General features: G+C 39.4%; 1 protein-coding gene and 1 long non-coding RNA gene across 2 annotated transcripts; one reads left to right on the top strand and one right to left on the bottom strand.

The window, feature by feature from the left end:
• The first annotated feature begins 2,650 nt into the window (after positions 1-2,650).
• Positions 2,651-4,032, top strand: LOC144202049 (uncharacterized). The gene is made up of 4 exons (XR_013327457.1): positions 2,651-2,774; positions 2,889-2,925; positions 3,500-3,574; positions 3,672-4,032. It is a non-coding gene; the product is annotated as an uncharacterized LOC144202049 (long non-coding RNA).
• A 5,247-nt stretch (positions 4,033-9,279) lies between these two features.
• On the bottom strand, positions 9,280-20,660 carry eif2d (eukaryotic translation initiation factor 2D). Its single transcript, XM_077730113.1, has 15 exons — positions 20,470-20,660; positions 19,447-19,637; positions 19,287-19,370; positions 19,116-19,206; positions 18,935-19,042; positions 17,115-17,368; positions 13,703-13,820; positions 13,574-13,619; positions 13,375-13,481; positions 13,160-13,297; positions 12,001-12,090; positions 11,481-11,576; positions 11,099-11,219; positions 9,823-9,997; positions 9,280-9,739 (listed from the first exon to the last, which is right to left on the bottom strand). The coding sequence occupies exons 1-15, from the start codon at positions 20,523-20,525 to the stop codon at positions 9,672-9,674; spliced, it is 1,743 nt and encodes a 580-aa protein (XP_077586239.1). The 5' UTR covers positions 20,526-20,660; the 3' UTR covers positions 9,280-9,671.
• Positions 20,661-21,544: the final 884 nt, after the last annotated feature.

Here is a 21,544-nt window from a genome sequence, read left to right as displayed (position 1 = left end):
AAGATGGGGTCTGGAGACATCCAAGTTTGGCAAATGAGTAGAAACATACCTGACTTTCAGTCCGATAATATTTAAATGGAAAAACCAGGAATGTCTTTGAAATTCACCTTTTAATTTACGGTGATTTGATCTATGTTCTACTTTTCATGTAGAATTAAAGTACCGCTATTTCCTCACGGGGTACTTTACTGAATCATATGGATTGAACATTAAGGAGCCTTAACCCATAATCCTTTGTAAGATAAGCACAAAAAAAGCACAAAACACTATTTTGATCCCATTTTTTCATTTGAAAGTGACGTAGGTGAAGTCCAGCTTTTCATGTGATTCACCCTCATCTGTTTAGTTTTGTGGCGGCCAGCATTTTACTTATTTAATTTATTTCCAAAAAATCATTAATTTTATCCCAAAATGTGTCCGCATGTCTTATGTAGGTAATTGTCTCATCACGAACATTGCCAATATATACTAAGCCTCTATTTTTTTTGTAGTTTGTTTGTTGGATTGAGGGCACAGAAGAAATTCAAGTCGCCGATAAGTAGTCTGTTCTGTCCTTTTGAGGATTTTGAATAGTTTTTACTGCAGACTGTTTTGACCAAGTGACAAATGACGTGTGGCCTATGATACCAATCCATCAGACTAAAGCAATCCCAGAGGTTGGGGTTCACAGCAAGTTTAGACACTTTGGTCTTGTGATGCTCATCCATGCAATCAAATACATTTAGGCGGTGTTCATGTCAGGCTGACCCTTGCAGTGTCAAAAGAGCATTCTTGCGCCCAATCCTTCTTTCCTATTGGCTTTTCTCTACACATTGGTATTTTATTGATCGGCTGTGATCCATGCAGGCGGGTTTTCAGTAAAACAGTATAATCTATCAGAAATGTGTAAGAATGCAAGGACAAAAAAAAATGCAACAGATTTTACATATAACTAATGAGAGGCATTTTTAACAGTTGGACCTGAGCTATCGAAATAGAATCTTTTGCACATGGAAGTTGATGTTTTCCCTGATATTTCTTCTTACTGACCACGTTAATGGTAACCACTATTTCTAAATTATGCATCTTTTCTTTTTTTAATACCTGCATCTCTTACATTGTCTCCAGTTAGATTGAGTACCATTTCTGAACCAAGTCACTGACTCCAACCATTTCACGACTTTAAGGAAATTAGGCTGCACGTAAAATGAGCGGTTAGCACGTCCACCTCGCAGTTCTGAGATCAAGGGTTCAATCCCTGGTGGTTTCCGGTCTTCCTGTGTGTCGTTTTTCCTTTTGCCTGTGTTTTTTTTTGTCAGTGTATTCTCTGGTTTCCTCCCACATTCCAAAAACATGCATTGTAGGGTGGTTGAATACTCTAAATTGTCCTTGTTGTGTGAGTGAGAGCGCAAATGGTTATTTCTCTTATTATGACGTGGTACACTGGTTCATGAGCAGTCTGCTTGTTAAACATGCCAAAAAGTATTCAAATCTTGAAATGAAAGTTTCTTAGATTACATTAATTAGAAATCATTGAAAAAAAGTCAAAACATTTTTGGCAGATACAAAAAAAAACATCGATTTGCTCTCAAGCGATCTCCGGGCAACAATTCAAAGATGTGAGTTTCGTTGTGATATAACATACCTCCAAATATTCCTAAGAATATTACATTTTTGGGTCTTTAATCAAAGTGGTTAAGCAGTTTTGATCAGGAAAAATGTCAAATATGTAATCCTGTTTTAGCAGTCAAATCCTCTCAGCATGATGACGTTGCCTGACTGGTAACATCTGCTAAGTTCACTTGTAGCAACATAAAATGCCTATAGGAATGAATGTAGGATTGTCAAACCCATATTTTTTGCTGGCCATATCCTAATTATGTTTTTTTCTCAGTGGGCCATGATGAATTTGAACCAATATGTTAGTATATGATCATTGAATTGAATGAGCTGGTTTTGAAATCAAACCTTTCTAAGACTTGCTGTTTGGAATTTTATTCACTGTTCCCATGACGACCGTCAGCTCCATGACTATACACAAGTCGTACTTGTCAGATTTATGACACGCATAATTCTGTGAACATTTATGATGCATCGTCTGCAAAAAATGAATACGTTTTTTTTGTTTATTCTGTTTAAGCGTAAAATGGTTGAATTTCTCAATTTATAGCCTTTGTTTCTCATGCGTTGAATTGTGCAGGTGTGAGGAAACTGGTCTCGTAAAATACAAATGGCGCATCGCTACCCACAGTGTGGCGACTTTGTCTTATTCACTGTCTACAAGTTTGAAATTCAGATACTTTATAGAAGTAAAAAATATTCTGAAATGAAACATTTATATTCTAATTTCCTTAAAAACAATTAACAAGAAAACAAAACAATTTTGTTATCGAGCTGTTTTAATAATATATGTATCTCTTTTACATACAATATTCAATCATTATTAGTTAGCATGTTCTCCCAAGGCCTGCGTGGGTTTTCTCTGGGTGCTCCTGTTTCCTCCCACATTCCAAAGACATGCATGGTAGACTGATTGGACACTCTAAATTTCCCCTAGGTATGAGTGTGAGTGCGAATGGTTGTTTGTCTCCTTGTGCCCTGCGATTGGCTGGCCACCAATTCAGGGTGTCCCCTGCCTCTGGCCCAAAGTCCAGCACCCCCCGTGACCTTTGTGAGGATAAAGCTGTTCATAAAATGATATGAGATACTGTTTTATAGAATCAAGACCACAAAAATCACATCATCTTCACAACATGCACAATGAGTTGGGAGGACAAACCACCTTGTGGAGCGCGGTAAGCAAGCCACCATCTTTTCCACATTCAATATGGCGGGACAATATGGACGTGGTTACACCATTTGTCGACGCAGCTGCGTAAATTAATCACATGCCCCATCCTTTCGAACAGCCTTTCTATGCTGACGGACGACTAGCACGCCAACTAGGTAAGTCGTTGAGCAATTTACTGGCCTAAGTGCGTATTTCTCACGCTACCGAGAGATTTTTTTAGGAAGCAATTGAGCCAAAAACGCTAACAAATGTGTTAGTTTAATGCCAGGTTGAACACATGCTCCCCATTTGACTTAAAAAGTATGCAGTCTGTATTCTTTCATTATTGTGTCATGTAGTTGTGTCTTTTTAATTTAATCAATCAAAACTAAGACATCAATGGACACTTTCCTGGATAAAGGCTTACTCAAAAATGACATCCAGAGGCACTGGTGTATTGTATGTAATTATAGTTTTCACTGCGAGTGATAAACACCCGTTTCCAATTTGTAATTGTTCTGTTTTCATTAAAAAAAATCATTCATACAAAAATTGTTAAGCCAACTTTCTCCTAGCTGTTAATGTCACTCTCTATATTTAATAAACTTGTCAGGAAAAGGGAACATAGCACAGAGCACTCACTAACTTATTTTGATTCTTTATCTTGATCACTTTTTCAATTTCTTTTTCCTTTAATGATTGTTTGGCAATTCCCAAATAGCTTGGTCAAATCAAGTTTTCTCTGTGTAGCATCAAGATGCAGTTCTTCCTGTGTGCCCAGAACACTCACAAACTTGAAGTTACAGGAGACTGGGCCATATCAAGGTAAAACTAGTTTAAAAAAAAGTCACCTAAGCCTGTCTTTTAAGTCTCCAGTCTTTATATATGCTAACTTTTGCACCTATTGTTTTGTATGCAACAGGCCATCATCCAGACTTTGGAGGGTCTTTAAGTGTAGGACCAGGTGATATTCCTCAAAGGTTGCCCGTTTGATGATGCCTCTCGGAACTCTGGAGAATACTTGCAGGCTTCTGGGAGGTTGATGTACTTGTTTATCATAAAATATCCAAGTATTCATCCAAATGGTCTACAAACACCACAGTGGTAGTGACGAAGGCCTAGAAATGACTCCACTTTCTCAGGGTACGGAGAAGGAACAAATTGGACACCAAGCTTCTGGCAACCTTCTACAGAGCCACTGTGGAGAGCATCCTGGCATACTGCATTACAGTGTGGTATGCCAGAAGCACAGCAGCAGACAAAAAAGCCATGCAGAGGGTGATTAACACTGCCCAGAAGATCGTCGGCTGCTCCCTGCCATCATTGGAAGACATTACCAACCCCCGGTACCTCAGCAGATTCGGGATCATTGTTAGGGACCCATACCATCCAGGACACGGCCTGTTCCAGTTGCTTCCATCTGGCAGACGCTATACAGGTCCTACAAAGCACAGACAAACAGGCTCAAGGACAGCTTTTTCCCAACAGCCATCAGGACTCTGAACCTGCAGCAACACGTGACGTGACGACAACACAAATCCCTTCTATGAAATTAAGTCGCAATGAAGTAACAGGAAGTTTGTCTGGCGTGGATCTGCCTTCCACAGGCTGACTGAGGGAGGGTAAGTAAGAAGACTGTGAGAGGTAAGTGATCCATCTTATTCTTGTTGGCATCGGTGAGGCAACTTGCAGTTGCCGGATTGATGGCGCTCAAGGCGGAGAGCTAACAAGTATGAATATGTCATAAATAAATGTCATAAATGGGTCTTGACTGGGAAGACGAACTTGTGGAGAAGCTCTATACAATTTCGTCATACGCTGCTGAGGGTATGATGACTACTAGGCTTTCTGTCAAGTCAATGATGACGACAATGCCTATGTCTGATTTTCATTTTTTTCATTTTTCAAATTAACTTATAACATTATTATAATCTTGTAACTCAATGATGTCAAATATGATCAATTTTAATATCACAATGGTGAGTTTTCACTGAACATAAATTGCAATTCCCCTCTCTTATATAGGTAAAGTCCACAACTCTCTATTTCCTTTTAGCAAAGTGAGAGATTTTTGACCCTGGCAACAAATAATGGCTGAAATATGATTGGTTAAATGCTTAAATATGAAAACACATCTGGAAGCAGCACAACCAGGGGAAAGGCAATGAAAGGAAGCAGATAGACAATTTGGAATTATTTCATAAGTATTCATGGACCAAATATAATTAACATCAGTCTGTGATTCAGATTTTTTTTAGGCCAGTAGAGAAGGCCTTGCGGGCCCCGATGGTCCACCACTGCTGTATACATAGAATATGTTTCAACTGCTTGGTATTTCCAAGAGGTACGTTTGTTATGATGTCAGTAGCCAAAAGATGGCGACAAAGAACATTTGTCTTATCTGGAGTAGTAGAAAGTGCAGTGGATACGTGCAGATTTGATACTTGTCTCTTTAAGTATGGCCTTACATTAAAGGAAATGATCACCTGAGCACAACAATATGGTGGTTTGCCTTACATGCAAATAGTTGTCTATGTCTATGTAATGCACTCCACAACATGCCAAAAGCAGCCCAATCTGGAAAAATATCAAACACCAAATATTTCAGATAGTGATCAAGAAGACCCTGTGCGGTATTGAAATTGATAGTCTTGTCCAATGTGGATTTTTGTTTTTGCAATGGGGCTGACTATTGCTGATGTATAGGAATATATCAGGCTTGTAAGCCACATTTTCCCTTCTCATCTACTGGCATTCCTCCTCCACATGTTGCTTGAAAACAAGATGGCCTGGCAGCAATTGATGCCTGCCCGGTAGGGTGATCTTGTGCTGTGTTATCTCAAGACCCATGACTGATATTTTAACTCTTCTAAGCCTCCAGGGATGTCCTTGTCATTTGGTTTGACCTCGCTGTAAATATTTGTCTTTCTTCCAAGTTACTGTGAAATCCTCTCTTTTAGTCTCATCACAAGACCACCATTTGACACTCATGATACTCCTGGGGGAGGGGTGCCCGGCAACCCAGCGGTTAGCACGTCAGCCTCACAGTTCTGGGGTTGAGGGTCCGATCCCTGATGGCTCCAAACTGAATAGAGTTTGCATGTTCTGCCCGGGTTTCCTCCCACATCTGAAAAACGCTCATGTAGGCTGGTTGAACACTAAATTGCCCCTAGCTGTTAGGGATTGGTTGTTGGACTCCCTGTGCCCTTCGATTGGCTGGCCACCGATTCAAGGTGGTTGAAGTCAGCTGGGATAGGCTCAATCACCTCCTACTACACTTGTGGGGATAAGTGGTTCAGAAAATGAATGAAAAGGATACTAATGGGATTTCAACATTGTTTCAGAAGTTTGGTAGAGTAACTGTCCAGGAGTATGTCAACTTCAATCTGCAAATGATCATGTTGCATTCAAGTTGTCTTCCCTATGTCTCCAAAACAAATTTACCTGGGTGGAAAGCAAAGTTATTGTAAAACAAAAGTAGCTAATGATAACAAAAACAATCTTTTCTAAACTCTATTTATTCACCTCCTTTGATGGGATTGGTTACCCAGCTCATTTCAATCACGAATTTGAGTATGTATTGGATTTATTTAATAAAGAGAAAATACACATTAATGAATATGTTCGAAAGTACTCACCGTTGTTTTTATTGGGGGCAGTTTAAGTTAACTTTATTTGGAGTGCAGTTCTTGTCTGCTCCAGTCACCTGACTCCATTCCCTGGAGCCGTGTTGACTGGAATTGTTGCTTTTTGTGGGGTTAGCCTTTTGGAATCTTTTTTTTCTTAGTGAATATTTGACTTTTTTTTAAAATGTGTTAACTCTCCTGCACAACTTATGTCTCTCTACCTTTAAAGTGAACTCTGACAAATTAGAGGCAGGCTACTTAGGATAAATACTCATGAAGCAGCTTGTTTGCATATTTGGAATTCAGCAAAACCAAAAACGATTTGATAGTTGCCCGATAGAGTCTGGGATAAAAGGCAAAAGTTTTCACCTGCTGAATTATTTCCAATGTTCTTGACATGAATGGTCACAATGGTCTTGACATGAAATATTACCAAAATGATGGTGTCTACATGAATATGGAAAAAGATGTATAAAATAAATCTCGAAATATGATAGAGAAATTGGCTACAATGTGGTTGGGAAAGCTTGGGGAATCCTTCCAACCGAAATTGAAGTCATTCATTACCAAAGTCATCTGAGATTTGCCGGTTGTACATCAGTGTTGCATTTTAGCTGACATTCTTGGACAGAAACTTGGATCATCATTTGCCTTTTTATGTCACAACAAACAAATTCCACTCCACTCATCCTGCAAGCAGCCTCACATTCAAGCTTGAATGTAAAATCTACTGACTAAACTACGTCGACGTCAAACTTCAACTTGGTCCCAGACTCGTTTTGATCTGTTATGCATGAAAACATCAGAAAAAGAGGAAAGGTTTCTTAGGAAGAGCCTATCCCACCTGACTCCGGGCCAGAGGCGGGAGACACACTGAATTGATGACCAGCCAATCGAAGGGCACAAGGAGGAAAACAAACAACCACTCCCGCTCATACTCATACCTAGGGGCAATTTAGTGTCCAATCACCCTTACCATCCATGTCTTTGGAATGTGTGAGGAAACCGGAGTCCTCGAAGGAAAGGCTGACGTGCTAACCACTCAGCCGCCGGGCTGCCCAGTTAATAAACAGGTAGGTGGCTGGGATAGAATCTAGCACCCCTGTGGCCCTTGGGAGAACATTCAAACTCCATACAGGTGGACCGACCTGGATTTGACCCCAGGACCCTAGAGCCGTTAGACTGACGCACTAACCACTGATCTGCCCTTAAAAGAAACCAATCCACTGAAATACAAAAGTGAATGACTAAAAAGAGAACATTGTTTTGATACGACCTCACTTCTCCTTTAGAAATAGGAGTGGCAAATAGTGTTCCCTCGCTACTTTGCGCTTCAGCTATCGTGGACTCAGAGCTTCGCGGATTTTTTTCAGGAAAAAAAGAATAAAGATATTGAGTTAAAATTATAAATTGCATCATTTTACAAGAGGTGGAAACAAAATATTCAATAAGAATTAGTAATTGCATCAAAACATGGTGAGAGTTCAGGAATCGCATTGATGACGTCATGGCTGTTTACAGGTGCATCTTCACCACCCAAAAAAAAACAATGTTCACAACTCCCAATAACGATGTTTCTTACGTGCAAAAAAAAACTGCAGAAGATCCTCCATCCGGACTATTATGTTTTTGCTTGGTGGTGCTTTTGTGCACGTGTTACACGTTTCTTTAAGCATTTTTGAAGGGGCACGCCTACTTCGCGGAAATGCAGCTATTGCGAGGGGTCCCGGTCCCCATTAACAGCAATAAGCGAGGGAACACTGTATTAGAGTGGGCAAAATTCTGAAAACATCTTTCTCAAATGACAGACATCAACCTAAGATAACCTCTGTGCCAGAAAGCCACTTTTGGTTCATTGTAATAGAAACAAAAAAAAATGAGGCAACCGCTGACTCTAGCACAATGAAATAAGCAAAGCCACATTTTCTGACTGGACACGAAGTCAATTTCTAATTTCATAGCGTTCACAAGAAATTAGAAAAACAATTGCACACGATAAATGCAATATAATCACGCGATTCATTTTGGTAGAAAGTAAGTGTATAGACATTTTATTAGTGCACATTAGCTGTATCTTATTTATCTTTCGTTGACGTGAGTATTCATCTTACTGGCAGACTTTTACAATTTGCTTACCATTCCCAAAGTCCAGCTACACTAAATTCAATTGCTTAATTTGGTTGGCTACGAGGCTGATTTGTAGCAAAAGAGTTGTGTCTTATATCACTGTAAAAGCCAGAAGCTTCTGGCATTATTCAATTCTCCATCTAATCAACAAAAAAAAACATGCAAATGCTTCAGTTATGACCAGACTATTTTAAAATTTGTTTTCATTGGCCATTTCACACAAGTAAAGCTGTGGGAAAATCAAAAGGCTCAGACAATAGTGCCTAGCTCATTTTATAAAAGATTATTTAGGGACTTCGAGTTTTCCAGTGCCAGTGTTGATAATGTCCAATCACATGGCTCTTTACCCTTTAGCTGTGAATCTTATATTTTTGATCCCCATGATTTGAACTGGCAGTAAATGCATGTTTTTTTTCTTTTGCTACCAGGAGTCCCATTGTAAATGGATTAGAAGTCTATCACTGTCAAAGGCAGCCAATGAGTCCAACAATTTGAGTAATTGATAAAACGGATCTTTTCCAAAGCCTTGCAAGGTCTAGATTTTTTGTGCCATTTGTGAGAAGAAAACGTAGAGAAGAAATAATCAGCTTTATATAATTAAATTCAGTTAAATCCAAAGGAATCCAAGTGATCATTTGTGAACAAAGACTGTTCAGTCCACAGTAAACATGGCAATAAATGATTTAAAAATTGGCCTGAAGTTGACCAAACAACTATGTCTAACATTCCCTCCCTTTGGCACAATCGCACTGACTGACATGACCAATCCAGAACACATTTTACGTTGACCTATTATTTATTTTACACTCTGACTACTTCACATTTCAGGACTAATGCCATGAAAAAAAAGGCTGTTGAAAAACTGAAAGGTTTCCATGACATACAATGGGGTATATACATACATACATCCTGAAAGCTAAGTGGGATTCCTGACTATCTTAGAGCCTGCTTTTCGTTGTCAGTATTAAATACATAAACATTTGAGGATAGTGCTCACCATGATGGAATCTAATTAGGCTGCGCACGATATCCCAGACATCATCAGCAGTAGAATCGAAGCTTCATTTGTCAGCTGTCATAAGATGAACGTATATTACATGAAAGGCGTGCAGAAATACAGCTGTGTAAACAATGACCTGGTACACTATAGCAGGTATGGTGCTGAAATGCTACTTTTTCCCACCTCTCGGAGCTTTGTCTAACCCTTGAATGTACTTGCGAGGAATTCGATAATGATCTGAAATGAAGGATTGGAGAGAATGTTTATTACTCAAACAACAAACACAATTTCAGAACTTGGAAAAAGGAGAAGGCCCATACCTAGCAACAAATTTCCAACTTGTTGAATTTGGTTGCCTTGAATCTGGACCATGACTTTGTCTTTGGCCCCAGGGAGGGGTTGCAGGATGGAACTTGCTTGAACTCTGTGCTGCAATGCGGTGGCGACCACAGAAGGATCCAAAGCATAAACCTCCAGGTTCTTTATCACGGTCACCTAAACGTGACACATGGAAATCATCAGAGCGAGGTAAAAAAAAAAAAAAAAAGAAGAGAGCCATGAGACCAGCTTTAGGTTTTTTTCAAAGAAACTTGACAGCTAAGAGCAGTCCAAAAGTATCTCCCTAACATAAAACATGCTTGTCAAACTTAATTTGTAAGATAACATTGGTCAAGTACATTCCCAGACAAATGCATGATCCATTTTTAATACGTCACTGAAGAAAATGTCAAGGTGAGAAGAGTGCATATGATAGATTACACTTTGGAGTAGTTGCATTGGAAAGAAAAATTTCAGAAAAAACTTCAAATTTAAGCTTTTGTGTAAATATAATTGTCAAGTCAACTAATAGGAAGATACGTTTGCCCCCCTACAGACGCCTACAGGGGGTAGAGACACCTCAATTCTAAACAAATATTTACCTTGAGATATCAGACACATTTTTAGGCTCTTTATAAATTCTCCCTCATGCAAAGGTCTCTACGAACATTAAGCTTTTTTTTCCATGTTTTTTTCTTTTGCGTTTGTTAGTGCAGAATTAAGGGAAACACAATGGATCCAAAGCAAGCCGGTGCAATGAAGGGTAGTGTGAAGAAAAGCCATATGACCACGATTGATATCCCTCTCCCAAGAAACAACCTCCCATCCCTCCCTCCCTCCTCCTCGCCCCCTCTCCTTCCTTCCTTCCCAGTACGAAAGATGAATGAATGAATGACTGGAGGTTACTGGGCGGTATAATCAACTAATGGAGTGCCTGTTTGTTTGTTTTTCTCCCCCCATCAATGGTAGTCGAGGCAAACCTTCAACAGCTGGATTTGTCAAGGACGGGAAACTTTGCATGGATAGTGTAAATTGAATGGGCTCCTGTGAAACTACAGTCAGGGTCAGAAAAACATCTTTCTAGATGGGATTTGCGCAATCTTGGGTCAGTGTCAATTGAAAATTAAAACATAGAAGCTGTTAATTGCTGATGGCCTCAAATACATGTGGAAATGTTACATGAAAAAAAAAACTGGAAAAAAAAGGAAGTGTATCGTGACTTTTGGGTGCACACCGCTGTGTGAAGAATTAAAATGTAATCGATCAGCATTATCTTACCTTTTTATTAGAGCCCCGTGAAGCCACCGTGACATCGATGGGCTCAATGTGTCCCTTCTTTAAGACTGCTGGATGTCCAGGAAACACTATTTGAGAACACACCTGCATTCTCCCCAATGTCCTGTAAGAATGACACATGGTCGATGTTTCATGACTTAGACGAGGATTAATCAAAATTTGAAAACCAATACATTTTAAACCCAACACTTGTATTTTCTTTTCCGTGTAAGATACATCCTGTCTGACTACTAGGTATTTTGTCAAGTCAATGATGACGACAATGCCTATGTCTGATTTTCATTTTTCATTTTTTTTTCAAGGGGTGGCAAAGTAATGTATTCATGTGACTCATGATATGGCAATCAAAAATACATAACATTACCTGCTGAAAAGGTCATCCCACTTGAGAGCGTCAATGTCTTGGTATTCGGACTTCTCAAGCAAACAGTCACACAGTATTGGGTTGATTCTCACGTAACTGAGTGGGCGAAAAACAACAAAAAAATGATTGCTTCCTTTCCAATTTAGCATCATCAGGCCGCATGGCAGGGCACATGCTGCCTTGTTAGGATCTTCAATGCTAATCATTTAATCTTCCAGAAATACTTCAATTTATGTGACAAACAAAACATAGACAAGAGTGTACGTCCTGAAAAAGAACAAAGATGCCTCTTTTGATTCCGAGTCACATTTTAGCTTTTAATCTGATTACAGCAGCATCACATGCTCCCAGGGAGAAAATATTGGACCCATTTTACCATGGCACGGTATCAAATCCCAAAGCAAGCAGCAACCTGATTATATTTCGATCTTTCCAATGTTCTTTAATTTAGGAAAAAAAAACATTTTTCCTTGCAGTGTGCGTCAAACGTCTCACTGTTTATCTGCCAATATGTACTCACTTCTTATTCTTTTCATCCACCAAGTCGTTCTTTTTCACATACTCTGTGACGATGCTTCTGACCTCAGCAGGCTGCAGTGCCACACCTTTCCTGTGAAGAAAATCAAACCCAAAAAAACTAATTTAATAGAAAGGACATATAAAATATAAAATGTATTGATATATAAATATACATTAGATATTTATATAAAAATATAAAAAAGAGTCACCCATAACAATTCTTTCAATGGAAAAATCCGATAATATTCCGTGTTTATATGTTCAAAACATTAATATGGAGAGGTGATTGACAGGTCGCCATGACTTATTACATGAACAATTCAAATCCTACAATAAAGCAGTTAAAGAGGCAAGACTTATCCATTTCTCATAACATCACAGACACTGAAAATAATATAATATAATTCCTTTTCACTACCATCGACCTTATATTCAACCTAAAAAATATAAATCTGTCTTTTATCACAGATTGTAATTTTTAAAAGAAAAAAAACAATACACTGTTTTGCCCTGATGAAGGAAGAAAACAAGCAGCTTCAATGCAAAACGAACAACCCGTGCTGCAGCAGCTTGCGCAGGGAAGCCCAGACTTAAAAATAGAACACACCCTAGCCAAACACCAGTCCGGGTTTAGGAGGCACCATAAAACAAAGATACTTTCAAAGGTCACAAACAACACCAGGTAAAAAAAAGGTAAAATATGGATTTGGAAGAATTGTGTCTGAGGCAACGTTTCCGGCCGGGTGTTTTTCCAACTATCCAGGCCACACACACACAAACACCAAAGTTACCTCACGTGCTGCTTACCACTTAAGTCACCTTTTTTAAACCTGACTTTATTGTATAAAAATCTTTTTATGACTATTATTTACGTGCCCTTTATGGTGAAGCTTTAAATCTCATTGTATTTGTATAATGACAATCAAGGCATTAAATTAAATTCACAAATGCTTCTATATAAGAAAAATATTCAGGTTACTAATAGATTAGATGAGAAACTTTTTGTTCCAACATACAAAAAAAATAACTTGAATAACAAAATACTTAATGAAATCAAGCATCTAAAAGAAAATACACTTCCTGCATGTGGTATTTTATTTTGAAATTGTTGTGGCAGAGTTGTTTTACCATTCACCATCTCATAACACTCATAAACGCACCTTTTGGTTGTATCTCCAAAAAGAGGCTGTAGTCGAGCTGACACACTGTATAATGTGGTGATCTCGGGAGGATTATACTGTGTTTCTCCCAGGTGAACCTCTTCGACATCTGTTCCTTCAGGAACAGAGAAGCGTAGTCTATAAGTAACAGAGGGTGGTTAAAATGATTTTTTTTTTTTTTTCAGTCCAAGTGCATTTTTGAAAGGCGAGCTTACTTTGGGCTTTTCCAATCCACCTCGACTATGCTTTCCACGCCCTTGCTCAATTCTTTCACCCGTACAATACTGTGCTCCCCCTGCATTACCTGCAGGAACTTGGAGAGCTGTTTGAAGAAGAAAAGTTCAAATAAATGCTTGCGGGATTCTAATTACCTCATAAAATCAACCATGTGCTAGCTGAGACATTTGTATATACCTTTTTATAGCTGGATTTTTTTATATCGAGTAGTTTTCCGCGTGGGCTGGAAAAAAAAAAACACAGGATGTTTGTGGCAAATAAATTCCTTCTCAGCAATCTGTGAGTAATAGGTGACTCTATCTTTACCAGCAGGAGAACATGTGGTTGCGGAAAAAAGTACTAGTCAGCAGGGGGAGCTCTGATTTCTTCACCTTGCTTTTGAGAGCCAAAAGGAAACATTGCCAAAGCAGAGCATCCATGACCTCTGTGAGAACAAATAAAACATAAACAATTCATATTTCTAAATGTAATTCTTTGAGAACCAGAATTTAAAGGTAAAAATAAGTGTGCATTTTTTTTGTCATTTAAACTCTATTAAATAAAGTACAGTATCTAATATTCTTTTACTAACATAGCTAGGCCGTTGCTAATCAATGAGTATATGCAGTGGCTGGAAGGGTCTCTAATGAAATAAAAAAATATGACTAAAGCAGCACTGAAATTATTTCAATTTTGACGTGCCAACGCAAGGCTTCCATTGGTCAATGGAGCGCATTAGAGCCAATGACACGAGTCTCCCATTGGTCCATCCGATTATCTATTCTCATCTCATTTTCTGAACCACTTCATCCTCATTAGTGTCACGAGGGTGCTGGAGCCCATCTTAGCTGACTCCAGGCCAGGGCCGGGGAGAACATGCAAACTCCACACAGCTAGATGTGACCTGATTTTGAACCCAGGACCCCAGAGCGTGACCGGACGTTTGGTCGCCGGTCTTTTGGTCCCTTTTGGTCGCCGGTCCAATGTACGTGGATATTAAACAGTACTTAGATATGAAACTCTCTCTTAGATATTATATTCTCTCTCATGAATATAATTTTGAGAGCTGGCTTCAACAGTAAATTCTCTGTCACCATTTGACCGGTGACCAAAAGACCGGCGACCAAAAGACCAGCACCCAAAAGTCCGAGCACCCCCCAGAGATGTGAGGCCGACGTGCTAACCACTCGTGCTACCACCTGTGACTATTATCATTCAGTTAAATAAATTAGACTATATAATTTGGGTACATACAAACTGGACTTTAAAAATAGACCAAGATAAATCATCTCAGCCCCAGATGAATGCAAGGTTGAGGTTCTTTTGCTCTTGGTTTCATAAGGTACGTTTGGCTCAAACTCAACTCTTCTCATTGTCAAAAGAACACTAACTACAGACATGTGCGGGCAGCATCAGGTATAAGAGCCTTTCAAGTGCAACTATAGCTTTGGTTAGACAATGTAAAGTGAATTATGAACACTTTGAAATAACTTCTTTACTTTAGTCTTCTGCTGGGCAAGAGAAAATATCTGGGAAGGCTTACAGAAAATTCCAAATTTTATTTGCCACACGTTAAAGAGATATTGCATGCTGACTCACATTTATTGAGTCTGGATGTGGCTGCACACAAAAATACTTTTTTCCCTCACTCAGGCAGTTAGTGCATGTGAGGTGAAGAGTAGACCTGAACGATTAACCCATACCAAGTCGATATTGAGATTTTTATTGCTGCAATAATTTAACTTCATGAAGCAAAATTAACTTCCTTTACTTTCTTTAATTACACCACTCACATTTGAGTGACATCAGTAAGGTGTGTTGAAATGGTTTGAAACAAACGGGATAGTCAAACTGTTTTTTGAAGGGTTGTCCCGATATAGCTATTGCAACATTAAAATCATATAAATGGATGGTTTCAATGAAGCATAAGTAAAAATCATTTGTGCAGCACCAAAGTAAGGTTGCAAACTAATTATTCCGACAGTGTATCTTGCATAAAGAAACTTATAGAGTGAATAAATCTGGTCAACTAAACTGAATTGAGCTATTATAGTTCTGATTTGTTGAACATTTCCATTTTACTGCAAGGTTTGTTTCAATAGTGTAAATATAAATATAAAAATATTATAAAATATGCTGTATAGCTATAAATGTATGCAATATACTTATGGATCATTTTGTCAACTTAACTTATTAACTGCAATAGCAAGTGATCCTATTTCACTTCAATTGATGGTAAAAAAAAATAAAATAAAAAGATCTGTTTTTTGACCTGATTCCGATTTTCTGAAAATGGGACGATTGGGCTTGAGTTCCAATACATGTAACCCACTTGGATAGCTAAAGACCCTTGGAACGCTAAAAATCCTTGTATAACAATCAGAAACATGTCATCATCTAAATTCATCATTATCATATGGAATAGTGAACCCGCTCGGGAATTACTTGGCTGACAATAAAACAGCAACGGGAACATTGATGCTTGGCTTAATACCAAGGACGACTCAAAATACATTCCATATTTTCCGGACAATTAGTCACAGTTTTTTATAGTTTAGCTAGGGGTTTGAATCACACTGGAATGAGACAAGTGTGAGAAATTATTTACAGATTACAATATTAAGGGCGGCCTGGTGGCGTGAGAGGTTAGAGCGTCAACCTCACAGCTCTGGGTTCAAATCCAGGTCGGTCCACCTGTGTGGAGTTTGCATGTTCTCCCCGGGCTCGCATGGGTTTCCTTTGGGTACTCCGAATTCCTCCCACATTCCAAAAACATTCAAGGTAGGCTGGCAACAAGCATACCCACACCTGCTCAGCGCCTCTCACCGCGGGCAACTCCAGAGTGAAAGTGTCCAACCCCCCTAGAGGTGAGTGGTACCAGAACCCAAGCTGTGCGTAGTGGTGAGCCCGACTATGTCGGGCCGGAATTTCTCAACCTCACGCACTAGCGCAGGCTCTTTCCCAACCAGAGAGGTGACATTCCACGTCCCAAGAGATAGTTTCTGCAGCCAGGGAACAGACCGCCAAGGATCCCTACTTTGCCTGCCGCCCCAACTGTCTACGTACCCAACCTCTTTGGCCTCTCTTGGTGGTAAGCCCATGTGAGGGGGAACTCACGTCCCCTCTTCGGGCTGTACTTGGCCGGGCCCCATAGGTGTAGGCCCGGCCACCAAGCGTTCGGCATCTCGCCCCTCCTCTAGTGCAACTTATATATACTTTATTTTTCCCTTTCATTGCGCATTGTTTGGTTAGTGTGACTTTTAAAAATGTGGTAGTTGAATTAATCATGGTCATCGAAAGCCATTACAACTCCCATTTTCCCTTCTTGTCATCATTCATTCATCCATTTTCCAAACCACTTATCCCAAAGAAGGTCGCGATGGGTGCTGGAGTTTATTCCAGCCAACCATGGGCACCAGAACCCCGAAAAGGTGGCCAGCCAATAACAACTGTATAAACATAATTAATGCAATAAACTTGCAAAGGTAATGACTTGCGTCATTCAAACTTTTATGCATTTAAAAGTATGAAATTTGAAAATCGCAATTTGAAAATCGCAATTTGAAAATCGCAATTTAAAAATCGCAATTTGAAAATCGCAATTTGAAAATCGCAATTTGAAAATCGCAATTTGAAAATCGCAATTTGAATCATGATATTTGTCTGAGAAATGTCAAAAAGCTGTTTGTGTCTATTTTGCAGTACAAGGGAACATGTTCAATTAATTTTTTACTGATACCTTGCGGTGAACTCTCATCATCCTGGTCATCCTCCCGCCCCTCGTTGGCCTTTTTGATTTCTTCCTCCTTCTCAATAGCAGTAGGGCTGGCGACATATTTTGCCGGCTCACTTTCTTGCTGTTCCTGCAGTGCACTCTTCTCACTTTTCTCTTCCAACTCCTCCTCCTCCGCTACACATTCTTCACCATTCACTAAAAGTGCTTCACCCTCTTCATCTGGCAACGTAGGAGGACATGACTTGTCTCCAAAAGCCCTACATGGCAAATTAAATGGAAATATAAGAAGCTGAATTTTACTTGCTATTAGGTACAACATCATTTCTCGCAATCTATCAAATGCTGAAAATGGTGTGACATCACATGCTTAACCGTGAACAAATAAGGATTTATGAGACGCATGACAGCTTGTTTCAGTCCTAGCACATGTACTATATGGCAAAGATGTATCATTCTTGCTAAAAATCCACTTGATGTGGAGTTCGCTGTATAAAATCTTTCGCTTTTTGCCTTTTGTCACATACACATTCAAACAAACAATATCTTCATCAATATATTCTGGTCTAGTTCATACATGTTTTTTTTTTTTATAGAAAGATTTATTAGTTTTTGTGAAAAATGTACTACAGTGGTACCTTGACATACGAGTACCCCGACCTACGAGCAATTTGAGATACACGTAAAATTTTGAGCAGATATTTATCTTGAGATACGAGACAAATTTTGATATACGAGCAGACAGCGGACGCAAGAGACTGCTCATAAGAAATCATGGGCACTGTCTCTCTCCGTGCAACTCCCTCGTGTAATGTCTCTGGTCGCAACTCCCTCTATGTAATGTCCTGCGAGCACTGGGTGGGGCGTTGCATTTTTTTCTGTTTTTTTTCCCCGTTAGTCAGTGTGAATGGCGTATATATACTACTTCTCATTGGCAAGTGGTCGTGCGTTATCCTATTGTGAGGACATTTGTGTGCATGGATTTGGGAATATATTGAAGGAAATACCAACTCAAACAACCCTCAATATTGACTGAAAGTCAGTGGGGAGGCGGGGCAAATATAGCCAAACCGGGAGAAGAAACGTATCAAAATGTCAAACAAAATTAGAATTAGTTTAGTGTTAGGTTAGATTAAACTTGTTTTTGAGTGTGTCGGCATCATAATCCAAGTTCCTTTTAATTTGTTTATGTTACGTTAATTTGTTTTTAGTTTATTTCTATGGGAAACGTTCGTTTGAGTTAAGAGAATATAAAATTAAGCCTGTATATCAAGGTAACACTGTATTCATGTTTTACTACGGATTACCAAAACATGTCAGAAGGTAGAGCCAATATTATTTCATAAAGAGTGTATAATCTTTTGGTTGGTATCTTTAGTGCATATAGATTAAAACTGCTGCTGTTTAAAAATCCATCAATATGTAATAAGTGCAGTATAGGTAGAATATTAGTTTGTCACAGAAATTTTAGAGCAAAATACAAATGATTGAGTGTGGTTAAAAAAATAAATAAACACATTGATCGATTTCCTCTAAATGAAAAAATTGAGTTACCTAGGATGTTGCCTCGATATCAACAATAACCGGAATTGTAATGATGATCTAAGGATACCTTGTCATATCCACTGATTTTTTAAAAAAAAATCCCCTCGTATTGATATGAATAACAGAATCAGCAAAGTGCTAACTGTTCACAATCAGCACTTTGTTGAAAAGTGCTATTGATAACAAATGCCAGAAATATTCAATGGCAATTTTCCCTAACCACTGTGGTCAAACTATTTCTAGCAGAACGACTATGTGGCTTGCGGAAGGAAGACACTCACCAAAGATGATCCATGTATGTATGCAAAACATGAACTCCTCTCCCTTTCATTCCCAAATTGATCATTTCTCCAGTGGAAACTGCAGCTGTGCCAAGTGCAACAGGCGCTCTGGAATTGTTACAGTGTTATTTTAGTACTTCAAGTGAAAAGGAAAAAATCTATTCATAATAAATAGACATACCTATTATTGACAAGCGTGACAGCACAGCAGTCTCCCTGTTTCACAACTGGAAGTCCCACAGAAGGCACTACCACTCCAGGAAGCATGAGATCTGTAAATGGAAAATTAAATGAGAGTATAACTTCTTAATTATCTGAACAAATGAATTAATTTGTTGGCAAAGACACTTACCAGCACCACCAATGAGCTTGTTAAGTACAAGAGGCCACGTCTTGAATGTAGGCAGGGCAGCAGGATAGCGCCAAAGTGTATAGACTATTAAAATATGAAGATGCACATTAAAAATTGAGCAATCCATCAAGTAATTGTGCTTTAGTGGGCTTTTATTCACCTGTAGGGTAAAGTTGTTTCTCAATTTCAAAGAAAAGTGGGTTTTTATTGCCAATGTATATTATGACAGAGTCTCCTTTGTGTGTATACATCTTCACAACATTAAATTCCTCTTTGTTGGGGACCAATTCTGTTAATTCATCAGATGAAAGGGAAGGGAAGGCTGCTGACAGGTCAGCCTTGAGCTTTCTCCTAAAGATACAGGGGAAAAAAGTGTAATGTTCGTTTAGGGTTCCAGATAGTATACACATTCACTGTCATTGACGTCAAAACTGCTTAAAGTGGGTGGTCTGGCAGTGAGTTATCATCTTCGAGTTCCATTGTGAGGTGGCCTGGTGGTGAGTGGTTAGTGCGTCGGCCTCACAGCTTTGGGGTCCTGGGTTAAAATCCTGGTCAGTCCACCTGTGTGGAGTTTGCATGTTCTCTATGGGCTTCCGTGTGTTTCCTATGGGTACTCCAGGTTCCTCTTACTTTCCAAAAACGTGGAGGGTAGGCTGATTGGACACTCAAAATTGCCCCTAGGTATGGATGTGTGTGTGTGTGCATGGTTGTCCGTCTTGTGACCTGCGATTAAAGGTGTCCCCCGCCTCTGGCCTTGAATCAGCTGGGATAGGCTCCAGCACCCCCCCCCCCCCACGACCCCAATGAGAATAAAGTAGTTCATGAAAAATGAGATGAGAGAGATGAGTTCCATTGCTAGACAAAGACGACCAATCCATTGATCACTGCCAGCCCTTCCAGGGCAATTTGAGATGTATATGACATGGATTGAGTTAATTCAGATCATGACAGATTATTCCATTGTATTTTCAGTTCATAGCCAATAGTTTTTTCTTCATTAAAACGATTTAAGGTATACACATGATCGGACTGCGGTAGTTTAGGTGTGATGTATAGTGGGGAACCTTAGACAAAAAGAATGAAAATGAAATAAAATGTAGCCAGTAAACATTTTTCGAACTAAACGAGGGGTTACACATACAATTACATTTAGCTCCACGCATGGAGCTGTCGTTTCGCTCACCTGTCAGATCCCTTCATTACGACGTTGGATTTAACACGGAAGGGTTTCGCGAACATCTCACCAAAGAATTATTTGAAATGATATAAAATTGTATTAAACAATATCACATGCTTGTGTGAAAGATATTTAAGATATCTGAAACTACCCTGCGTTGAGTTTGACGGTCCGGCACATATTTTAATTCCGATGAAATACAAGAAGGAGGCGATTGGGTTCCGCCCACTGCACTCCGCAGAACCTTTCCTCCAAGCGCATAAACATTCTATTTATTTTTTATTTATTTATTTTTTTACCTCCAAGCTTTTGATGCAAGCTCAACTCATTTTCTGAATCACTTTGTCCCCATTAGGGTCGCGGGAGGTGCTGGAGCCTATCAAAGGTGATTCCAGGCCAGAGGCAGGTGACACCATGAATTAGTGGGATGAGTGGTTAGCACGTCGGCTTCACAGCTCTGGGGTCCTGGGTTTGAATCTAGGTCAATCCAATTTGCATGTTCTACCTGGGCCTGTGTGGGTTGTCTGTGGGTACTCCAGTTTTCTCCCACATTTAAAAAATATGCATAGTAGGCCAATTGGACACTCTAAATTAATCTGCATGGTTGTCCGACTCCTTGTGCCCTGCAATTGGCTGGCCACTGATTCAGGGTGTCCCCCGCCTCTGGCCGAAGTCAGCTTGGATAGGCTCCAGAACCCCCCGTGACCTGTGTGGCTATAATGTGGTTCAGAAAATGAATGAATTAATGAGTTATTCAAAGATGTTTTCCTTAAAGGTGTCATTTTCAAATGAAAAACATTCTTGCCATAAAAAAGTTTGCCTCACTTTCCCAGCACAAGTCATCTTGGCAATCTGTCTATAAAGTTCATTCAAGTACAATCAACAACAATGCACTATGCAAATGTATTTCCGATTCACAATCTCTTCTTTGATTTCAGAGTCTGCATTACATGTAAAGTCCTGTCAGCTGGATTTAACTTGCGAGCCGCAGGTGCAAGATGTACGTGCAGATTTACTTTTGAAAAAGCTTGTTGGCTTTTCTCAGGATCTTACAAAAAAAAAGCTTGGGCTTAGCTTGACA

Source organism: Stigmatopora nigra, chromosome 1 (genome assembly GCF_051989575.1).
Source record: "Stigmatopora nigra isolate UIUO_SnigA chromosome 1, RoL_Snig_1.1, whole genome shotgun sequence".
Lineage (NCBI taxonomy): Eukaryota > Metazoa > Chordata > Actinopteri > Syngnathiformes > Syngnathidae > Stigmatopora > Stigmatopora nigra.
Note: the sequence above shows the minus strand (reverse complement) of the source record. Positions and strands in the feature narration are given on the sequence as shown.

Excerpts from the sequence above, each read along its gene's own strand:
- eif2d (XM_077730113.1), bottom strand. The coding sequence starts at position 20,525 with ATGTTCGCGAAACCCTTCCGTGTTAAATCCAACGTCGTAATGAAGGGA. Across the intron at positions 19,638-20,469 it reads GTAATGAAGGGATCTGACAG|GAGAAAGCTCAAGGCTGACC; the intron begins GTGAGCGAAACG and ends CTGTATCTTTAG. Across the intron at positions 13,620-13,702 it reads AACCACATGTTCTCCTGCTG|CCCACGCGGAAAACTACTCG; the intron begins GTAAAGATAGAG and ends TTTTTTTTCCAG.